The sequence below is a fragment of the Myripristis murdjan genome, chromosome 14, assembly GCF_902150065.1.
Source record: "Myripristis murdjan chromosome 14, fMyrMur1.1, whole genome shotgun sequence".
Classification (NCBI taxonomy): domain Eukaryota; kingdom Metazoa; phylum Chordata; class Actinopteri; order Holocentriformes; family Holocentridae; genus Myripristis; species Myripristis murdjan.
The window spans coordinates 6,355,886-6,380,000 of record NC_043993.1 but is presented as its reverse complement, the minus strand read 5'-3'; the positions used below and the strand labels follow the sequence as shown (position 1 = coordinate 6,380,000).

At 41.0% G+C, this 24,115-nt stretch overlaps 1 protein-coding gene across 1 annotated transcript in view; it reads left to right on the top strand.

Annotated features, from left to right (window-relative positions):
- jade2 (jade family PHD finger 2) overlaps positions 1-24,115 on the top strand; it is a 233,188-nt gene that overhangs the window by 190,762 nt on the left and 18,311 nt on the right. The window contains exons 11-12 of the mRNA XM_030068583.1: positions 1,791-1,908; positions 14,277-14,408. Coding sequence (XP_029924443.1) covers positions 1,791-1,908; positions 14,277-14,408 — 250 coding nt within the window. The remainder of the gene's footprint in view (positions 1-1,790; positions 1,909-14,276; positions 14,409-24,115) is intronic.

Sequence of the window (24,115 nt, the reverse complement as noted above, 5' to 3'; positions counted from 1 at the left end):
ACACACACACACACACACACACACACACACACACACCACTCAGACAGATGTGGCTGGAGACACAGGTTCACTGATTTACTGTGTGTGTGTGTTTGTGTGTGTTTGTGTGTGTGTGTGTGTGTTACTCTGTCCTTGGCGGAGAGCCAGTTTCTGGCTAGTTACTTTGGGACTACTCATACTGCTCTGGCTTGGACCCAATTAGTCTCTCTCTCTCTCTCTCTCTCTCTCTCTCTCTCTCTCTCTGTCTCTTTCTCTCTCTCTCTCTCTCTCTCTCTCTTGCTCATTCGCTCGCTCTCTCTCTCACTTTCTCTCACAGTTTCATTTTATTCGCATGACTGTTGATCAACAACAGTTTTACCAAGGCAGTATACAAAATGTACATGTTTAAAACCCCAAACAAAAACATTCATTTGCAAAAAAAAAGGTTATGAATCATTTATCTTGAAAAGTACATAATCATCATTGTCTGTAATGGCTAGTAAAGGAACAGTTGGCCCCAAACTGAAGATTTGGTCATTGTCTGCTCACTCTCATCTCACAAAGTGGAAACAGGTTTGTCAGTCCACATAACACACAGCAAGTGAGGGGTGAACTCTTCCTTTAGTTAGTTAACTTGTGGTTTGAAAACCTGTGCTGCAAATAGTGCCTAATCAGCAATATATTTGCAATAACATGGAGACCTGAGAACATTTAGGCGACTTAGAACCTGTTAAAAACCGTTTTCACTAAGCAGTTCATATCAGCTTTATTGACATGTTAGGAAAGAAACAAGAAGTTGCATCTTGACTCTCACCTTGGGCCACGCCTCTTACTGTGTCATGACTGCATGAACTCAAATCTCAGCCATCATCCCTTCCTATGTTAATTCTTTTATAACTACCCCCAAAAATTTCTTAAACCCACTTCTAATCTTGTTAGAACAGAGGGCTGAGTGATGTGTAAGTTATTCCGTCTCTTTGTGGTTACCTTCTGAAAAATGGTTTATTTCCTTCATTCCTTTCGGCTTCAGTTATAAATATTCATCATGCACAGATAAGTAAACATCCCCGGAACATTTTTCTCAGTCTATTTTTAAAGCTACAATAGTCAAAATATTTGAAAACAAGAATAATTCACTCAGACGTAACTGTGAAACATGTTGGACATTTTGTGTAATTTAGTTTCAGGTTGAGTCAACCACAAACTCATCCATTGTACGTTCTTATTCCACAGTTTTGTCAGTTTATTCTAAATGGTCCTCATCTGAATCATCCTTCACTGAATTCCATTGCTTCAGGTTTAACTTTTATTTAGGCTACAAGAGCTAACATAACAAAAACATTCAAAGAGTTATCACGTTTATGAATTTTAGGCTGTGCAATTCTTTGAGATCTCTTATTGCATGCTGATTGTCTGGCAAGATGTGTCAAAATCTTGCCTTCAAGATTAGTGTTGATCATGTGTGTATATTTCAGCATTTTAAAGTATTTAGGAAAAAGCAAAAATGAGGTTTATTTAACAATAATCCATTTCAGTTTTGGCTTTTGTGTTATGTTATGGTTATGTCCAGGTCTTGATTTCATGCTTTTAAATATGTAGCTAAAATGCAACTAAAACAGAACCAGTGTGGATGTAAATGAAGAACAGGAGCAGGCGTGTCCACTGCCAATTGTCGAATGGAATTGCTATGCTTGCTAAGCCTATGCTTTTTGATAACACAGCTGTGAAAACATGAACCTTTGAGTGTGTGTGTTGACTAATTGTGTCATGTCTAATTCAATGTTAATATAATTGTAATGTTTTGTTGGCAGGTTCGTAACCTGTGCTACATGGTGACGCGGAGGGAGAAGATGAAACACACTCTGTGTGACCTGCAGGAGAAGATCTTCCACCTGCAGATACAGCTGCTGGAGGAGGACATGGCTGGAGGTAAGAGGAGGAGGAGGAAGAATGTGTATGTGTGTGTGTCAGAGCTGGGTGGTATATTGTTATTTTGTTGACACTGATATGATACTGTAGATATAGTATTGTGTTGTAAATAACGATAATAGGTGAAATTCTAGTAATTGAGATGTTGGACAGGAGCAGGGGAAGTATTTGTAGCAGCAGTAGTAGTCGAAACACTAAAAATACTAAGAAGAAGTAGTTCTGTAAATAGTACTGTAGAAGCTGTAGTAGATGTAGACGCAGTAATAGTTGTAGTTGTAGTAGTTTTAGTACTATAGGTTCCAGTACCTGTAACTGTAGTAGTGATACCAACAGTGGTGGTTTTACAAGTTGTTGGTGTAGTAGCAGTATTAATTGTAGTATTAGTAATAGTAGCAGAGTAGTAGTAATCTAATGTGTGTTAAGAGTAGGGACGGTGGTTGCATTAGTGTGAATTTTTGTAAACGTTAGAAGAAATGATGAAAACTTGACCACAGCTCTGTCATTTTTCACTTAAACTGACCAATGCAAAGAATTACTAGCCTTTGGCTGTCCCAGTCCTCCAGCCAAGGCCGCCAACTCACACTTAGTCCACTGCAGAAAAATATATATTTTTTAGAATTTTTTTTTTTTAGAAACCCCAGATGGCTGAAGTGCATAACGGTTATATTCTTACCCTTACTGGGTTATCGTGGTGGGTGGACAGTTTGGGAAATGGGCTTTCATCTATTTTGAGCAGCAGGCCACACTTGACACCTGCACAGACAAAAACAATGGGATAATGGTTTGCCCAGACATGCAACACACATCATCCAAGTAAATGGAGCTCCATTTCCTATCCACTCAACACAGGTGACTGACCTCAGTGCCTCTCATGCTTTTTTTTGCAATCACAAGGAGGGTAGGAATGCCACATATAAACTGAGTATTTGTGTGTCTTAATGCAGCTGTCTTGACTAGGTGTCTGTTTAAAAAGATTTTTAATCACAGCACGACAAGGTTAAAAAAAAAAAGACTTTTAAATACATTAAGTGTAGTCGGAAGACTGTATCAGGTGATTGCATCTGTTTTTTTTTTTTCAGTGATTTTTTTTTTAACACCCACGTTTCCATTTGTAGATTCTTTTGCAGTTTTTGTTCCTGGGTGGAAAAGCATTACCTTGACATTTTGACCTGATTTTGACCTTTTTGATTCTGTTTTTGTTTTTCTTTATTTTGTGGATAAACCTTATAACATTAGCATTCCTCATGGAAATAATGTGCAGTATTTGTCAAACTAGCTAGTCACTCATGGTTACAGTAAACTACAGCTGTAGCTTGGTAATGATGGTGAACTGTAGTTATGGTTTGGAATTCCAGTTGTTGTAATTATAGTGAAATCTGTTTGTTGTAATAATATGGAATTGTCCTAGTAATTTTGATGAATACTAGTTGTCATGGTAATAATGGAAAACTGGTTGTCATGGTAGTGATGGTGAACTCTGGTTGTCTGGTGGTGAAGTTTATTTTTTATGGTAATGACAACTAACTCTAGGTGTGATAACAATAGTTAATTCTGGTTCTTATGGCAGTGATGGTGGATTCTGGTTTCTCTGGTTTCTGTAACAATGGTGAACTGTTGTCATGGAGATTATAGTAAATTCAGGTCGTTATAATAATAGTGAACTGTAATTGTTATGCTAATGATAATGAATTGTTGCTACAGTAACAAAGGTGATGTTGCGCTGATAATGTTGAGTTTTGGTTGTCATGATGATGATAATGATGGTGAAGTAAGGTCAGTTTTGAACTCTGGCTGTGATGTAACGGTGTTGAACTGTGGTTGTGAATTGTGGTAATGATGGTGAACTGTGTGTGTTTTGACAGTGACACTAAATTCAATATGTCATGATAAGGCCAAATGTTTATGGCAGTAGTGAACTGTAGCTGTTATGACCATGTCAGTATCGGTGAGCTCCAGTTGTCATGGTAACAATAGTGAGTTGTTGCTGTCGTGGTAATGTTCAGCTCCAGTTGTCATGGTAATGATAGTGAAGTCTATCTGGCATGGTAATTATAGTGAACTGTTGTCACCATGGTCCTGTGGGTCTGTCAGAGTGATGTGCGATTCGAAGTTTCTCTGTGTGTGTGTGTGTGTGTGTGTGTGTGTGTGTGTGTGTGTGTGTGTGTGTGTGTGTGTGTGTGTGTGTAGGGAGTTGTAGTAGTACCCCAGCCGGTGCTCAATTTGCAGTGTTCATCATTCCTGAGGCTGGGTGCTCTCCTCATCCGCTCGTCTAGTCTATTATGCACACACACGCGCGTGCGCACACACACACACACACACACACACACACACACACACACACACACGCACATACACACACACACACAGTGTGCAGAGCCCCTGACTCAGCAGTTTGCTGCCATCAGGAACAGGGAGCTGTGCTGCTGGCACTAAACAGCCATATCTATTCACACTGCCACAGGAGTTAAACAGGATAGTTTCTGTGTGTGTGTGTGTGTGTGTGTGTGTGTGTGTGTGTGTGTGTGTGTGTGTGTGTGTGTGTGTGTGTGTGTGTGTGTGTGTGTGTGTGTGTGTGTGTGTGTGTGTGTGTGTGTGTGTGTGTGCGTGTGTGTGTGCGTGTGTGAGAGAGCGAGAGTGCACATGGGGAGTGAAGGATGAGATTGTCTGCTGTAATGATCGGTCACGTCCCTCACCTGCTATCTACTTCTTTTCCTCAACCTTTCTTTCTTATCTCTCCCTCTTTCTCTTTTCCTTCTCTCTCTTTTATTCTTTTCCTCCCACTATCTATGTCAGGTTCTTCCTGTTCTTCATCTTTTTCCTTGTCTTTTAAGGGTTTCTCTCCATCTTTCTCTCTCATCTGTCTCACTTTGTTTTTCTCATTTGATGCTTAACTCCAGTCAGGCCACCAGCTGTCTTAGTTTGCTCTCCATTTGTCCATCTTCTTTGTTATTAACCATATTTATCCCTCTTGTTTTATTCAGGCCAATTAGATGCCAACCCTCTAATGATACTTTCAATTCAGTATCACACCTCAAAAAAGCACAGACAGAAAAATAACCTAAAAGTAGCATAGCATAGTGCCTGAATTTGATCATGGTAAAGCCTTATTAGACAGTGCTATTGATAGATTTTGTTGATTTGTTGATAAGCAAATTTTAATAACAATGTGTGATTCTCATGTGAAAAAGTTGGCTTTTTAACATTGCAATCAATGATGAGAGCAGTCCTATTTATCCATGATCTTTAAATTACTCTGCTAAGATGAAGAAAATTATGCTCAGCCATGTCTGTGAAAAAAGGTCTGTCTGGATTAAACCAATTTCTACCAGTAATATTTTAAAGCCTAAAGAGAATTGACCTAGTTTACATGTTATAGAGTCAATATTGATTTATTACCTAATGACTTACAAGAGGATAGCTCATTTTTGTTCTGACTGAGCATCTCAATAGAGGCATGAATCACCCCTCAGTTTCAGTTTGATTTTCTTATGATTTATTATTCCTGTGGCACTTTCAGTCAAGTTTCTACATGCATTTTCACTATGAGATGAATGCAGGGCAGGTCTAGTACTACATGGCAAACATGTTGGACATCATGCTCTGAAACATTTAATACCATGGTGTCCTTTTCTAACACTGCTGATTTACAGTTTCAAAACCCTCACTTGCTGTACTCAGTTGCCAAAAAAAGGTTGTTTTGTTCTGTCGGGAAGCATGAAAAGGTCTTGGAAAGGCTTAAATTTGGCTTTCTGAAACTTGTTACCCCTCCCACACCACCACCGCCAGCAGTACCCATCTTCCCCTCTCCTCCCTCAGGACTTGTTTCCCGTGTAGAAAACAGTTCCGCTAACCTCCGCCTGCCCGTCTGTCTCTCGTAGTAGTTCGTCTGTCATGCTCCACTCTGTCTGTCAGCCAGCCTGTCTCTCTGTCATGTCCGGCCCTGTCCTGTCATGCTTTGTGAATACTAGCATTTTACCAGCGGGCCAGGCAGGCGATCTCCCAGTAGTCCAGCAGGTGGAAAGGCTGTACAAGGCTGGAAAAGTACAAAGGCGATGACCTGCAGTGTTTTCAAGTCCTTTGATAACATAAGTAAGGGATACTGTACAGTTAAGACTCAGCAGTTCTTATTACCTGCCTACTTACCAAAAACAGTAATAAGTTAACACAAAATATTGTTTTAAATGATCTTACTACAAGATAAAACATCCCAGGAACAAAAAAAAAAAAATCTTTTTCCATGTCGCATGTTTTGGTTGAAGGAGTCGAGGAACCGCTGTGTGACTGCATATTCAATTAAGCTGTGTCATAACATAAACATGAAATACTATGAGACTTCATAACCATAGGAAACTGGATTGTTGTTGCAGCAAAAGTAACAGGATGCAGCAGGGAACAAAAAATAAGAATATAAACTTGTAAGAAGTGTGGGAAACAGCTGGGATTACCCTCATGTGTAGGTTTCCTTACTGGTGCTGCTTACAGTATTGATTAGTATTAGAGCAATACGTTTGCTGATACTGGCCTTTCAGTCAAATCAGATATCAACCAGCCAATGTTTTGCCCGCTGCTGATATGATGGAGGCAAAGCAGGGATTTTACTCATTCAGCTTCACATGGGTAAAACCTGGAGGGCAACCTGCCTCGTCCTGCTGCATCCTGTTTTAAAAAGCTGCTAACCCAAGCTTTTCATTATTAAGAGCTTCAGTTATGATTGGTAACTTAGTATTATCATTATCATCATTTTCCTGGGACTGTATTACAGAAACCTGTGAAGCGAAAAAACATTTTTGGATAGAAATGAGAGATTACTTGGATTATTTTGTCTCTGACCTCCAATTCAAAAATATGGTTAAGCTTCAGACTTTCAGCAGCAAGGTAAACAACAAGCTTTGATTGAACTTTTGAACTTTTTCTGTTGCTGTAATCAGCACCGCAGCGACAGAAGAAGTCAGGCCTCTGCTGTCTGAAATTTGGACATGTTTGACTGCAGAAATTGCGATTTCAGAGAAGCGAAGAGGAGGAAAGAGGAGAACCTTATTGTTGGGTCACTACAGAATTGTAGAAAGCTAAAACCAGGAAATAATAACAGGCTAGCTGTAAATTGTATGGTGGAAAGAAGACCCACAGTGATGACTCTCACATTGCAAGGGCTCATTTTACTGTTAAAAATCATATGGTATTGCTTAATGTAGCTTTAACACAGGAACATTGACTTAAAATTTTTAATCTGTAATGACTGTTTTCCTAAATCAGTTCCTAACCATAATTACCATGGTTACCAAACAGGTAAGATAATATTTTCAAGTTAGGGAGTTTCTTTAATATGGCCCTGATCTTTAATGAGTTTTTGAGTTCCATCATGACCTAGAAAGCTTTTCCACCCTGCAGAGAATACAGGTCTGAGGAAGCACAACATGTCCGGAATTGTTTTTGGATTATGAAATGCATGCTTGATTTAAAAGAATGGACTTTGGCTCACCATGAACAGTTACCAGACTGCTGTGTAAATCTCCTTCCAGTCACTGAGATAAGTGGATTTCGTCTTCATCTCTGTTAGTTATGAGTCTCCTTTGGTTGCTGCTAACCTCATTAACCTGAGGATTTTACCCGTCTTACGACTTGATGTGGTTGCATTGTTTTCATAGTAACTGTAACAGAGTGGTTGGCAGTTTTTGTGATCAGGTGACTGTGATCTCTGTACATATAATCTGTTAGCCAGCACCCGAGTGTCTCAGCACTTTGTGAAGTTGCACACGTAAGGAAACCTGCTTCTATTAGTCCCATTGTGTTTTTGTCTGTTTGATTCATTTCTCTACAATGGAACAGTTCTCTGGTGGAAAGCATTTCTCATATTTAACTCTAACCTCATTCACACACCTGCATAGACACACACACACACACGGCTAAGAGTTACAGCACAGTACTATTCTGCAGGTAGTGCTTTTTTGCCTTTAAAGTGAAGGAGGGACACACACAAAACGGGGCTGAGTTGCATTATTCATGCAAATGTATATATACTACACACACACACACACGCACATGCACACACAAGCACACACAAAAACACAGGCACACTGGGCATAGGGATACAGAATTATGCAGGTAGCTGAATAGAGTGCAAAGAGTTTTTTCTTGAAACTGAACACAACGATGCACGCACACACACACACACACACACACACACACACACACACATAAAACACAGGGTTGATTTACGATGTTCAGTATTATTTTGCAGGTAAGGATTTTTTTTTTCTTCAAAGCAAATACACACACACACACACACACACACACACACACACACACACACACACACACACACTCACACACAAACAGACAGTTTAGTGTTATTGTTATGCAGGTAGTGCTCTGCATTTACATTCTGGCTTGAACCGAACTGTGACAAGCTGACAGCGGTTAGTATTGGCCTCTCTGATCTCTCTGCGTGTGTGTGTGTGTGTGTGTGTGTGTGTGTGTGTGTGTGTGTGTGTGTGTGTGTGTGTGTGTGTGTGTGTGGCAGGAAGCACATAGCTTTTCTAGAAATCCACAAGCAAGAAAGAGAGAAAGATGGGAAAGAACTGGAAGGTAATGGGATGAAATAAAGCGTGGAAGCAGAAAAAAAGAGTGAAAAGGAGGAGAGAAATGAGAGAGGAATAGAAAGTGAAAAGTTTGAAGGGATAGAATAAAGGGAAGAAGCAGGGAGGAAAAAACAGAGAGAGAAGCTTTCTCACGTTGCACTAATGAGCTCAGGTAAGAAATGGGACACAGCATCTACACACAGACGTATACACAAACACATGTATGGACACACTCTCACACTGCAGTTCAGTGCACCTAGAAAGAGGGGAAATTAATCACACACTTCAAAAAGATGAATCCCTTGGCGCAGTTGCACCTCCTAAATGAGGGAGGGAGGGAGGGATAACATTGGGGAGAGAGAGAGAGAGAGGTGGAGAGAGAGAGAGAAGGTGACAACAGGGAGAGGCAATGAGAAAGAAAGGGAAAGCAAATAGGAGTGGGGGAACACTCATGTAGAAAAAAAAATGTTTTAAATGGTTTCTACTACTGATAGTTGGATTTGTGCTGAGATTACCAGCCGCGAGGGTAAGCTCCCAAACGTTCAGGCAGAGCCCGAAGGCTTCCTCCAAAAACCTCGAAACCCAAAGACTAGTTTTCCCATTTTTGAGATGTACAGCAGTTCAAAAGAAATTGATCAAATGAGTACAAAATGGAGTGGAAAATGGAGAAAAATCATCTCTGGAAGATCTGAGGATAAGATGGTGCTCCTCTCGAGAAAGGCTCACCAGAAATTGCACCCCTCCTTTAGCTGCTCCCATCGTGGTGCTAATGGTGTCAGTTTCAGCAGCGGCATAAAATAAACTTGAAAATGAGGGGAAGTGGCTCTTATGTACCTGCACTCTCTTTAAAATCGTCATATAAAAGCTCAGTGTCATGCACAATCCCCGCCACATTCAAACTATCTCACTTTCTAGCTTTTGTCTGCAATTAAATAACTGTGCTTCTCTAGTCTGCTGACCTCCCCACCAGGCTTTCTCCCCCATGCAGCGTGGAAATCCTGGAAGAGCATCCTTGATTATTCTGCAAAATGGGAGGGCTCTAATAAGACCCACCCACTAACCTCTTTTTGATCTTTTGACTTTTGAATTTAATAGGAAAACACAACTAATTGTCCCAATGGTTTGTACAAGACTCTTCAATAGCATAATTGATCTTTGTATTTCGCCATCCACTCATTTTTTGCTTTCATGCTTCTCCCGGGAAAAAATATTCTGCAAGGTGGGCAGAAATACAAACCCCCACATTTTCTCCTTCCAGTAAAACTAGGCATATTAGCAAATAGAGGAGTTTCGTCAAGGCTACCAGTCTTCCAGCACCAAGAAGGCACATCACATTTGAGCGACATCACATCACATAAACTAAGACTGTCAGTGTGTGATTTCCTTGATGATTCTGGAAGTTTGTCAAACTCATAACCTCAGAACTACAAATTCAGTTTAACTTTTAAAGTGGTAGTTCAGATTCTTACCCGTATTTGCTGCTCTGTGCGAGTGCAATACATCCAACAAGTTTGGTTCATTAACTTCTTCCCTGTCACAAGAATGACTAGGTTGAATATGGGAGCAGACCAGAGTGAAACCAAGACAAATTTCTGTTGTTGTGCATCCATCAACACAATTTTCAGCTTTGTGTCACTGCTCGGAATGGTGTTGTTTTTTCCCATCTGTATCTATTTCATTCATTTTGGAGCAGAACACATCCTGGTGGAGCTCCTGTTCTTGGGACATGGTGGATGTTTTACACTCACATACAGGAACAAATATGACGATATGGGTAGGAATCCAAACAATCACTTCAAAAAACTGGACATTTCCGAGCTTCATCCAAATGCAGGCGGTGATCTGGTGTGGATTTGGGAAAAACTCCACAACCCTTTGTCCCTCATTCACTGTTTTATTTCTGTTATCAGTCCTCACGTCAGTTTCCCTTCCTGCTCTCCTATTATGTTCCACCTTAATGCTCTTTTCTTAAAATGGAGCCACTGCGTGAAACTGTGTCACCCCTTCAGATGGTGTGTGCTTCTAAATTAACATGGGAACCTATCAGGTCAGCATACTTACTGTCTTATTCTTTCTTTCTTTCTACACATTGAGTACTGTGCACCTACTGAACTGTACATACTCCCTCTCTCTCTTTCAAACACACACACACACACACACACACACACACACACACACACACACACACACACACACAGGTCGCCTCAGTGTGAAATCTCTCTCTGGTCTCTCTCCGTTCCAGCCATGCATGTCCTGCTCCTCCATGCTAAAGCAAGCATGAGGACAGCCTACTGCTGGCTGTGACAGCCTGTACACACACACACACACACACACACACACACACACACACACAGTACACCAACACATACACAAGATATAGCAGAGCATATATTGTATAGCACAGCTACGATATAATATTATATAGGACACATGCAGATACACACATGCACAGGTGCATGCATACACACACACACACACACACACACACACACACACACATCTACATATACAAACACACACATAAACAGGTTTCATATCATCCTTATTGCGCCCATATCAGCTATTTCAAACTTAAGCACTGCAGTAAACTTCCAACTGCCGAACAAAACACACACATGCACAGAAACACACACTACACACAACTTTTGTGAACCTCAGTATGGCTGTAATGAACTACTTGCAGGTGCCACCTGCTGTACAAACACACACACATACACACACACAGATCCACAGAGCAGCAGGAGAGGTAGTGAGGCGTGCAGTCAGGACTCGGTGTGTTTGTTTAAACAGCGGGAGCCTGTTACAACAAGACATCCCAACAATAAGGGCTTTCCATGCCATGGAATGAAAGAGAGAGAGAAAGAGAGAGAGAGATTATGATTGTATGTGTGAGAGTCACTGAAGTGTGACTGCATGTGTCTGCAGTGCTTCCTTACATGCTGTGTGTGTGTCTGTGCATGCGTGTCTGCACGTGTGTGTGTGTGTGTGTGTGTGTGTGTGTGTGTGTGTGTGTGTGTGTGTGTGTGTGTGTGTGTGTGTGTGTGTGTGTGTGTGCAAATACATGGACTTGAATGTGTTAAGAAGACAAGCATGTGCCTCTGAGTGTTCATGTTTGTCTGCATGTGTTACTGGTAAAGCTGGGCACTAATCCATTATTAACACTAATGGTGTTTCAGTAGAATCATGCTATGATTAAACAATGAAGTCAAATAATGAAGTTTTGTTGTCCACTTTAAGTTCACATAAGGATATTGTACAACCAGTTTATCGTTATCACAAAACAGACAAATGTCTATGTCGACTGTTTCATTTTTCCCAGTAAATTAAAAGTGATATCCATGTTGAATCGGCTCCAGCAGACACTGGTGTTAGTGAGCTTGAATAATGGTAGCAAATGGACTGGACTTTCTGCACAGAGCGAACAATCAGACCTGTCCGTCCAGAGCAACTCTCCCTTATTCTTAACGATGATCAAGGAATTGTAATCAGTTTTTGTGATGCTAAAAGACAAACACTGATTAAAATTCCTTACAAAATGATCTCTGGAACTAATTACTGAAAAGTATTTGGAAAATTAATTGTAGTTTTGGATTTGTGAGTTTTATCATGCTTTACATAGCAGCTAATAATGAAGAAAATATATTTGATTATTTAACATTTTGAATGTAGGCAGATATCATAATTACCATGTCATATCATATCATCATGTCATAATTAACAAACATTTTTAACAACAATTTATTCTCTAGTCTTCCCATCATACCTCACCTTCAGATCACTCTGATTGGCTGGTAGTGCTGGAGGGCCCGCCCCTTCCCCTGCTGCAGAATAAAGCTGATTGATTGGCTCTGTTAAATTCAATGTAACCACATAGCTATGTTCTGGCCCAAAGTTCAAAGGTGACTTTTTTTTCTAAAAGTCACTTTGTCAGAACAACAGAATTTACAATATTCACTTTTTACTTTGAAAAAGGAAGGTTCCAGATTGTAAAACTCCTGATTATCCACTATTGAAGACACCTTCACTCTAATGTGTGCACAGCATGTTTGTGTGTTTACGTGTGTGTGTTCATGTCCATGTACATTACTGTACAGGCACACATATCTGTAAGTACATCCCTGCATTTGTGTTTTCCTTTCAAGTGTATAAACAGTGTATATATGTTTTAGCGTGTGCTGTGTGTTAGCTGCCACGCTCCCAGCTGTGAGCGAAGTCTGCTGGCGGGACAGGACAGCTCGCAGCATGGCGGCCCTCTGCAGGGCTCTGTTACATGTCACACTGTGTGTGCGTCAGCATGCTCACAGACCTGAAAACCTGGTGTGTGTGTGTGTGTGTGTGTGTGTGTGTACAGTATGTTCACATTCTGTGTGCTAAAAGGCATCATGTGTGACAGTGTTGCAGTTTTGTCATGTTCCATATGTTGTGACTGCAGTTCAAAGAGGTGAATAGACAAGACTCTATGATTTTTGCTTAGAGACACAAAGGTGTGCAAAAGTCTCTCATACACACACACACACACACACACACACACACACACACACACACACACACACACAATCACAAACACAGAAGTGAGAACTCCATGATGAGATTTTTTCCGGCTTCATCTTGGGGGTTACCTGGTGTATCATCCATCAAAGCAGCCCCGGCTCCGGGCCCACATGGGGCTCATTTCTGACAGCTTCATTCTCAAGCTTTCACTGGAATATTAACCAAACTTTACTACTGGCATTAGCATGCGTCTTGGGCATTCTGATTTCTATCTGGGTCGAGCTTCACCGCATGAAGATCCTTGTGTAAATGTAGTTAGACCATACTGAAGATGAGTGGTGATACAATCATCAGGACGTACATTCACACATATTTGACAAAATGGTTAAATGGTGTACAAACGTTCACAGTCTATATAATGACTATGTAATTGGAAATAAACCTTACTGGTGTAGCATTTCCTGATTGATGACAGATTATGTAACAACATGTATGTGAACTCCATGATGAAGCAAATAAGTAATATTGCAAACTCCCTAACATTGCATATTTGTAATTTGTAAGTAACACAGAAGTTCAGTTTTATGTTGATAGGTGAGAGATTCATAATGTAAGTTGTAAATGAAACATAGGTAACTCCTGCTTTGTCCTGTCTGGACAAAAGACGCATTTCAGTGCAGGCTGCATAAAATGGACTTCAGTTGTCTTTGTAATTCATGTTTTGTTTGTGTTTATCCCTAATGCTTTTAAAGTGTGTAGTGATATAGTACAGTTGATTTGCAGGGCATTTATCAGTTATTGCAGTAGGTAACTAATGTGAGCCTTTTATATTTTTTGTTTTCTTTTTTAAAAATGATACAATACAATTTTCATTTTCCTAGATTTGCTGTAGAACCACAAATACACCTTCAGTCTGGGAATAAACTCCCCCAGAGCCTCAAGCCCCTGTATGTCCCAAACTATCTATCCTGTTCATAAGATTTGTTCACTGTCCACTACATCATAATTTGTAAAACAAAAACTTGGATGGAAACTCAGCTGTGGTTAGTATTCATTACATAAATGAAGAAAAATGTGGATATAAGTATGGCACACCCCTTCCTTTATCTTTTCCTGCCTTTATTCTACACTGTATGTCTGCAACTTTTATATTTGTCATAACGCTGCTTTCTGACCCAGATCACTCTTTAATTCATGAGATTTCCTAAGTGTAATAGCACTTCCTGGCAAATTAAATTTTAAATAAAATAAATCAACCAAAACCCCCAACCCGACCCTGTCTGCTGTCTGTCCCTGCAGAGAAAACCCAGAAGGGAGAAAAGAGGAAGCAGAATGGAGTGAAGGAGAAGGGCAAGGAGAGAAGGAAGAGCAGTCCTGAGAAGAAAAAGGAGAGATGGAAGTCAGAGAATGGCTCCCTGCTCAAAGAGCTTGGTAGGACTGTGTGTGTGTGTGTGTGTGTGCACCATTTCTACAGTGCTTCCAAACTTAAAGCACACGTTATTGGCCAAACATATGCCTATGTGTGTGTGTGTGTGTGTGTGTGTGTGTGTGTATGTGCACCATTTCTACAGTGCTTCCAAACTTAAAGCACACGTTATTGGCCAAACATACGCCTGTGTGTGTGTGTGTGTGTGTGTGTGTACCTGTGTGTACCTGTGTTTAATAGTTGCTGCTGATACTAAATTGCACAACAGGCAAGACCTCAGTGCATTCAGTAATTTATTTAAGCCAGTGTTTCAATATATGTAACATCTTGATCAGAGAAAATGCAGTAAAAAAAAAAAAAATAAATAAAAAAAAATCCTGGCACAATATAAAACCTAAAAATCCAAAGATATTGTCACTGCATTTGGCTCTGATGAAAAATTGTTCAACTTTTTCTAAAATAAATGATTGATGCATCAAGGCGATGAGCGCACTGCAACCTTTATCCAGATGCTATTTTCGTCTGCCGTGGTCAGCACCTCCTTGACACTGGTGCACGCTGGCTTTTTCTTTGTTTTATCACAAGGGTTCCTGCCTCTGTCACCACTGTTGTCATGACTTCTCTGTGAATTGATCAGTGCAGATCAAATGTCAGGTGCCGTGGTAACATCTCTAATAGGAACTGACTGCAGCCCATCCCAGCAGGCCTGATCTGATACATCAGTGTGTTTGCACTGTAGCAGCACTCACAGAGAGAGAGTGACAGAGGGGGAATCAAAGAGAGAAGGAGAGACAGAGAGACTGAAGGGCTCAGACACGCGACAAGAAACAAGGGAACAGTAAACATGTCAGTGCCCGTGAATTATTCCATTCCCCTCATAGCAAATCAGTGATAAATATGTTCACCATATTTTTTTCTGTCGTAATTTTAGGTTCTGTGCTCACCCACTGGTCAGATTTGACATACAGGTCTTTTGACAGTTTAGGCCAAACTGGGAATCAAACTAGACTTGATTGTACAGATCCTGGGTCAGGTCTTGGGTCCTGGGGTTCGGGTGGGCCTGTGAAGAATAATCTCCCTCACCTGTGACATTCAAAGCTCGCAAATCCCACATGCTGTGAAACTGACATGACCAGGTTCATCATTTCCCCGAGCTTGGTCAAAATCCAAAGAATGGTTAAAAAACAAACAAAAAAAAAAAAAAAAACAAGAAAATCAGAAAGCAAAGAAGTATGTAAAAGTAAAGAAGAAAGTAAAAGAAAGTAAAGCCTGCTGTTTGTGGTTATAGAAAAGAGGGGTGATCTTTGGGCTTGAAAACATAGACACATAATTACAAAATAATAAAAAGCCTGTATTGGTAGGGCTACATCATAAGGTTAAAAAATGCACCAACGCGTATCAGCAGCAGTTGCCTTTATCAGGGTGCGGAACATTAGCAAAGTTACAGGTGTGTATTTAAAAGCTCAGCGACATTATTTTTGTCATTAAGTATCTAGTGAGCAGTATCTGAGATATCAATCACAACTCATGGACAAACAAATGAATTAATGATATTTGCTCCTCACTTTGGGCCAATCTGTAATAATGAAAATGTCACAACAAAGTGGTGAGATGGATCATTCTGCCAAGATTTGTCGAAATCCAGTCAGTGGCATCAGACATGACACTTGGACGAAGTACCTCAGCCCTTAGGACAATCAGTATTATTTTTCAAAAATGCTAAACAGTGGGGGTGATATGCATAATTTCCTTGAATTTCATGAAAGATGTCAAAGATATTGTGTGTGGAATATGGACAGTATTTGAAACATGGAGCATCCCCCCTTGGGCAAATGAGTTTAATTTTTAAAAATGTTGCAGCAAAGTGCTGAGATGCATCATAATCCTTAATTTCATCAAAGTCTGGCCAGCAGATGCTGGGTGATGGACAGGCAAGTGAATGAACAAACAAATGGAAGGAGCGTGACCCATGAACCTTTTTTATGGGTGAAAACAGAGAAACTGAGTAAGGCAGAAAGAGAGGAGGAGAGGAAGACAGACAGATGAATGAAAGTGAGCGAGAGAGAAAGAGAGAGAGAGCAGCTCTGACACTGTCAGTGATGAGAGATTGGCAGAGAGACAGTGGCACTATATGAGAGGAAGAGAGAGACCTGTCACTATCAATACTCACCACTGGTGAGATGATGGATGATGATGGAGATCTGTCCTGCAAGAAGGGGATCCATTCTTCACTACTGATCATTACAGCTACTTACCATGAGGCAGCAGAATTTGGGTCAGTGCACACTGGACACACGTTGCTTTTTCTTTAAACACTAAGCACAAATAATGAATGGAAGTCGAGCACAGATCTCACACAGGTATTTGTTTATTCTATTTACATATCATACTTTGTTTTTGTTTTTTTAAACCTGATTCTCTGATCCAGCGTGACTCCCAGCGAGCTGGCAGGTATCGGTTTAGTCGTCAAACAAGTGTCCCTGCTCAAGGACACTTTGACAGACTGCTGATGGACAGACATTGGCCGCTGTGGTGATCTAATCCACAACTTACAAGTTACCAACACTAGACGGCTCTCCTGCCTTTTTGCACATTTATTAGACAGGTAGAGCAGAGAGAGACAGGAAAGACAGGGCAAACAACTGAAAAATCCTCTGGTTCAAGTTCAGATAAATGTGGGACAACCTGTTAACTCCTGTGATGTCAAGATACCAAAGCCTATTTATTCAGCAAATTTTGGACTTATGAATTTTTTAATGATTATCAATCTATCCATGTCTTTATCTGTCCATGTGACTTTGAGGCAAGTTGATGTTTGTGTCTGACAGAACCAGAGCACACTGACAGGATCAAACATAGTGTTTCTTTCATTATGAATAGGAGTTTCATTCCACAGTGGAAGATTGGCCATTTAAAGAAATGATAACTAAACCCACAGAACTATTGATAGCGCAAAGTTGAAACAAACTGTGGTCATTTTTAAAAGGATAGCAGGTAAGTTACTTGCAGGGTTGACAACAAATCATCAGTTTTAGAGACTACACCCCCATGGAAGGAAAGATGTAGTCATTTGTGTTCACATTTAAAATGAGAAAAAAATAGATGCAATTACTGTTTGTGTAGGAGTAGGACATGAAACAACAAACATTAACCAGCAAGCCACAAGCTAAGATGGACAAGGTTTTTTTTATATGGGAAAGTAATATTACAAAGATGCAATCTATGTTTGTGTGGGTGCATGAAATGAAAAACAAAGTCCTGCATATCTCCAGGCTTTCTCACTGAAACAGGCACCTCCACTGTGACTTACCTCTATATGTAGCCCATGGTGTGGGTGGATTCATGTCCTTATATAATATTTGTTTCTATTTATCTGTATCTAATAACTTATGAATATCCCTACACTTCCCTGAAATGCTATAGGCTGCACGGAGAGGCACAGAACATGATTAACCGCTGTGAGCCTAATTAAGAAACACGTACCTGAGTTATGATGACTAATTTTCCTCACTGATATCATTTATCCTCCTTCGCTCTGAGCTCTCATGCACACCAGTGAATGCAGTTCACCACCACAGCGGATGGCATTTTTAATAATGCTAATGATAAGATAATCCTTTATTCAAGCCTGTAGGAAAATTCTCTTTTCTCTTTCAAATGTGCTATACACTGATCCTCAGGCGGAGTATTTACAGCCGTGTTAATGCCTTGTGTAGCTAAATCAAAGTGAGCATCATGACATTGTTAACAGGCCTAAAATAGCATGGATATCAAACAACACATTTTTGATTGGCAGGTGTCACCATCATGATTCACTGACACTTGCATCATTCCAGTGTTCACTGTCACATGGAGCAACACAGCAAAAGGCAGGAGATCAGGAAGACAGCTAAAAGCTTATAGAAAGTAGCTAGGTTTTTTTTTTTTTTGTTGTTTTTTTTCAAGGGGATGAGCTTATACATTCTCTTCCAGTGTAGTAAACATCTTATTGCCTCCTGGCTTCTGCAGCGAGGCTATTTAGTGTTTACTGAAGCAAAAAATACAGAGACCTAAACAGCTCATTGGCTCCAACAATGTGGAGAGGGATCCGAGCACAACGATGACAACATACACAGAGGTAGAGTGAGCCATGCCTGCCTCACTTGAGTTTTTATCACCATGATGTAAATCCAATAATATGATATATGGTTGCTAAGCCCACCGAATAAAACACCCACCCACGTTGAGTGATGTGGTCATTTTCGATTGGCTGAGATTGCCCATGCTGTGGGCATGAGCCTTTAAAACACTTTTAGCTTGTGAAAGCAACAAATACCTGCCCACAAGGCAGAAAATACCAGTTAGTGCAATATTATTTACAGAATGATTTTTACTGGTCAATGGTCAGTCAACACTTCTAAGTGGACCACACAAAGCATCTGCACACCAGTTGAAAAGTAGGCGTGTGGCACCCCTAGTGACTGTGTAGCTCCTCCACATGTCTGCTAACATCCAGGGGTTCACCACTGTGAGCCTGCCCACTGGAGAGACTGAGGCAGCACACAGCCAGGCAGGTGTTTAGCTCACTGACACAAGCAGACAGTGTACAGTAAACAGCAGCAGCACTGCCAGCCACTCTCCACCATGAGGTATCATTAGGTATCACCTTTAAAGCCCAGTTCCTGTACTTCTCACTGCTGGCTGGATGCTTTGTTTTCATCTTTGTCTGTTTGTCTGATAGTTAACGATATATCTGAGAAAGTGACCAAGAGATTGGGATGGAATGTGTTGACAGGCTCTTGCCTAAGCATCACTTGATTAGATTTTGGTGGCGATTTACACCTGGGATGTCCGTCACGAGTGCATACGCTGCATTCAAGTGCTTGTGGGAAAGTCCAACATCCATAACTTTCAAGGCAGCTGTGTCACTTGTTAAATCAAACTCAGAGAGAGAGATCAATAACTGTAAATTGCTGTAGCTGGAGAATTGCAAGTTCTGGCTACAACAACCCATGGCTGCAACGTGCGGGAACTAGCAGAGCGGATACATCATCACAGAATACACAAGATGTATGAAAATTATTAAAAAAACACATAAATAACACAGCTTGACACACTTACACCACGCAGGTGTGTTATATACAAAACCCCCATCCATTTCCTTCCTATGATCAAACACAAGCACAGGTTATGAGCATCAGATCATCTCTCTCACAGCTAGAAACAGCTGAAACAAAACTTGATGTTGTCACCAAGGGCTGAACCCTGCAGCTGCTCTCCTGACAACACACCGTTAGGCGTACTTTGTAGGATAATAACACATAAGTAGGTTTTATATGCAGCTGGGCTTAATTTGTCTGCATTACCATCATTTCTACTCTATGAAATATACCTATACATCTAGAAATCTAGAGAATCGCTCTGCTCAGTCAGTTTCACTCACTGTTTCTTTTCTCAAGAGTAGCTCCAGGTTTTAGGAAAAGTTTTTAGACTTGGGTTGGTGGGTTGGCAGTACAATAGATTTTGGAAAACATGGCCTGGGAACTGTAATGTTTCCTGGCTCACATCCAGTGTATTAATATCTAGTAGTACCATGTAGATGCAGACCAATGTATAGCTGATGCTTACCATTGCATACCATGCTTTGGCACTGGCTGTCAGAAATCCCAGTGCATGTAGACAGCATCAGGTCCACCATCATATGTACATTTGTATGTTAGGACAATACAGTTAAGATACAATCTGTCCATGATGCTTTGAGCTTTCGCCCACACACAGCGACTATCAGCAGTAAGGCAGGGCTGTCCCTCATTTCCTTATTTAACCAGAGCTGAGCGTTGCAGGGCCAACAGTGTTTTCCTGTCGATGTGAATATGATCAATAAACAGAGCGACGATAACGGTGGACAGGAGATGTGCAGAGCGGACGGGAGAGTTGTTTGGCTCTGCCTGACTGCTTCCTGTTCTGATATTATCTCCCTCTCGCTCTCTATTTATCTCTGTTTTTCCTCACTCTCCCTCTCTTTTTCCTCTCTTCTAAACCCTCCCTCTTTATCTTTCCTTCTCTGTCTCTCTTTCCACCTGACTGCTGACAGATGAGGAATGTAACTTGATGTTCAGTGGATGCTGGGAAATCATCACTCACAGAGTGTTTCCATGACAAACAAGCCCCTCTGTTTATGTGATGTGCTAGTGTTGTGTGCAGCCGTGTCATTTGTGTGTGCGTGTGTGTGTGTGTGTGTGTGTGTGTGTGTGTGTGTGTCTGTGCACGCACCCGTCTCAGTTTGTGTGTTTGTGTGTCAGGCCATCTGTTCACTGTCGGGCCTGGTACTGACTCCTAGGGCTTTGTCTTCCTCTCTGTGTGCTGGGATCAGGAAGACAGACATGTACCATAACTCCGCTCACATGTATTGTCCCCTCTCCCCACTGTTTATTAGTGGGATTCCAACAGCCATATGCCAGCGGTGATTAGAAGGGGGATTATGGGGGAGTTTTCCAGGTGTCACCCTTTAATGCATCAAGTGAGCCTCACTCGTTACTAAAGATGAAATGTAATCAGGTTCATGTCAGGAATGTCTCGTAACAGAGCCGACTTCATTTTTTTTTTTTTTTTTTCTTTTACTCATTACTCTCAGAGGAAATGATGCTGTTTAATGTTCCCAGCAGCCCTTGGAGCTGAGTGTATTTTGGAGCACTAGGAGCTCTTAAAACACCCGCATAATGTCTGCACCTGCATATTATATAATTTAACGAGTGGAGGCAATATTTTGGTCACAGACCTTCACCAAGCATTAAGAAACAAAAGGGGGAACACTATATATACCAAGACCCAGGTACCATGAAGCGATCACATTAAGTAAGGTGTGAAGTGAAATGGCAATCTATTCAAAAAGGAAAATGCATAGCTGTAATCCCTATTCATAATATTCCAATAATCAAAATATCATAGAACTATATAAATATCAGTAACACTTGATGTGACGGGGTGTTTATCAGACTGACATAACCATGACATGAAAGCTGTCACAAATATCACTGAATGCTTATGACTGTCTTATTCGGTCAATTATATCATTTTCCCTGCAGAGTTGACAACACTGCCAAACAGCATCTGTACACATGCCTGCAGTGTTATGGTTAAGACAGGCTGCACTGCTTTGGCTAATCTGAAGTTGTCATGACAATGACATGCCAACCAGTGTCAACTTTTCAATGAAAGTGACATGAGTGATCACCAGTGACAACAGTCATAATGTTGGATAATGTCAAGTTGTCACGACATAAACAAAATGTCAGCTTGTCATGACAAAGACAATGTCAGCTTTGCAGGGAAAGTGGCATAATTGACCAAATGACAGTCGGTGATGACAGTCATAAATATTCACTGATGTTTATGGCAGTTGTGGTGTCATGCTATGACAGTGTCATGAACACCTCTTCAAATAAGGATTTAACTAAATATCTATGCCGCGTATCAAGTAACATGTAGCGAGCATTCTCACATGGGAGAAAACTTACAAGGCACACTAGGATTTAAAAAATATCTCAACTTTTGGCACATCGGCGCTCTTCAGATAGATACATCTTGCAACGACAAACACCACAAACCCTACTTAATGCACTCATCTGTGTACCGCTTCTTGCTAAACAAGCCCAGATTCCTGACAGATCCATGCTTAATTTGTAGCAGAAACATGTAGATTTAATTGTCCCTTGATCTGAATGTGATGGCAGCTCACTGGCTCCCACTTTACTCTGCTGTCTTAATCTTGTAGGTTAAGAGGCAAAAAAAAATTATAATGAGTTTATTTTTCAAGGGGGGCATTTAAATTCCTTTTAATATTGCAGCTGACATGACTGCCTGAACTGAAGCTTGCTGGCCAAATTAGTCACATTTTTTTGCACACCATCCTCTAGTGCATGACTACCTGCAATTTGCATGTGCATGTGTGCGTGTGTGTGTGTGTGCGTGTGTGTGTGTGTGTTATAGAAAAGCTTCTAAAACCTCTGGTTCTTTTGCCTGTTTAATCTTCATGCACCCCGGCTTGCATAGAGTGTAAAAAAAGCAAATAAAGCAAAGCCACAATGACTGAACACAAATTTGTATGCGCCTTCATGTCCGGCTGTTTTTCTGTCTCAGGCAAGTTCAGCTGTGTTGTAATTATACCACCTCCTGAATAAATGATATCCACCTGTTTTCAGTTTGAAAGACTAGTGTATGTCCCAGTCCGCTTATTTATCCCATTTAACCTAAACTTATAATAAGCCAAATCAGAGAGGAGCCGAGCCCATCCTGGCTGAGGCTAAAGCCAGGCCGCTAAATCCCCAGCTTTCCAAGGTGACCCTCCATAGCAGAACAGGGTCAATCCTGGGATCAGGGGTGACATATTAGGACCTGATCGGGCTAAACTGTGGGATCAAGATGACCCACACTGTAACCCGAGCGCTCCAACAGACCAAGAGGGAAGCCACAGAGAGACAGAGACACTGTTGGTCAGTGCAACTTGTTCTGTGATAGTGTTGGAATTAAAAGTCATTTCCAAAGCCCTTTCAATTTCCCTGTTCAAGAAAAAGACTCATGTAGATTGGCATTTTCATCCAGGTAGACTCAGGAGGACAGTCAAAGAGTTGCCAGGAGAACTTTAATTTTTCCAAAATATACACTTGAGTAGTGTGAGGTTGTTATACTATCCAAAACTCTGTGGTCACAGCCAATTCAAGTACAGCAGAGAGGCCCTTGATTGTAAAGACCAACTCTGACAGGTTGGTTTGATGGGTTCTTCATGTCTGGAGCTGAATTTTTTACTCCAGTCATTATTAGTTTGTTATACCCTATTAATTTACCCCCCAGTTTTTTCAGGTGTTTATCTCACTCTCTGTCACTTTTTTCTGAGAGGAGATGATCTGTCTTTACATCACTCTCTTGTAGCTCCTGCAGCACCCTCACTCTGTTTTTGTTTCTCCATCTATTTCTATCTCTGTCTTTCGGCTGGAGTTTCCAGGGAGACGGTTGGCACCCGAGAACAATCGTCAGACTGTAGTGAGGGCTTTAGACCTAGCAACACACACACACACACACACACACACACACACACACACACACACACACACACACACACACACACAGGCATAGTCTTGGCCCTGCCCTACTGCTAGTGCATTCCTCACCCTGTGTTGCCTTAGCAGCACTAGCTGGTGAACCCTTGCTTTAGCATGAGCCGCCACATTAGCTGATCTGTAATGCCATCCTGAGGCTTTCAGTAGCTGTGACGCAAGCTGCAATGCACAGGTATGAAGGCTAGCCATCCTCTGACTGTTGATGGTACATTATATAGCCCCGTGAGGAAGGCTGTAGATACATTTTTTGCTGTGCCAGGGCTTCTGTAGCATAGCATTGCTTAGCATAATGTTCCAGTCTTAGCCTAGCATTGGCCTGGTCTATTATCACATCACTTTAGCTTAAGATGTGTTAGCTGTGAATTGCTAAACAGGGCAGAGAGGAGGAGTCAGGACCTGTAAATGTGTATTAGTGTATGCTGATCAGTCAGCTTTCTAAGAAAATCAAAACATTAACATGTCAGATTTTATGTTGGATTAAGTTTTATTGATCCCTGTTGAGGAATTTGGTCCTCCAACATCATTATGCTCAAAATGTCTCCATGTTATACTGTCCCGTGTTTGACTGAGGAGATATTGGCAAAGGATTAGCTGTAAGACTAAAAAACCACCCCCTG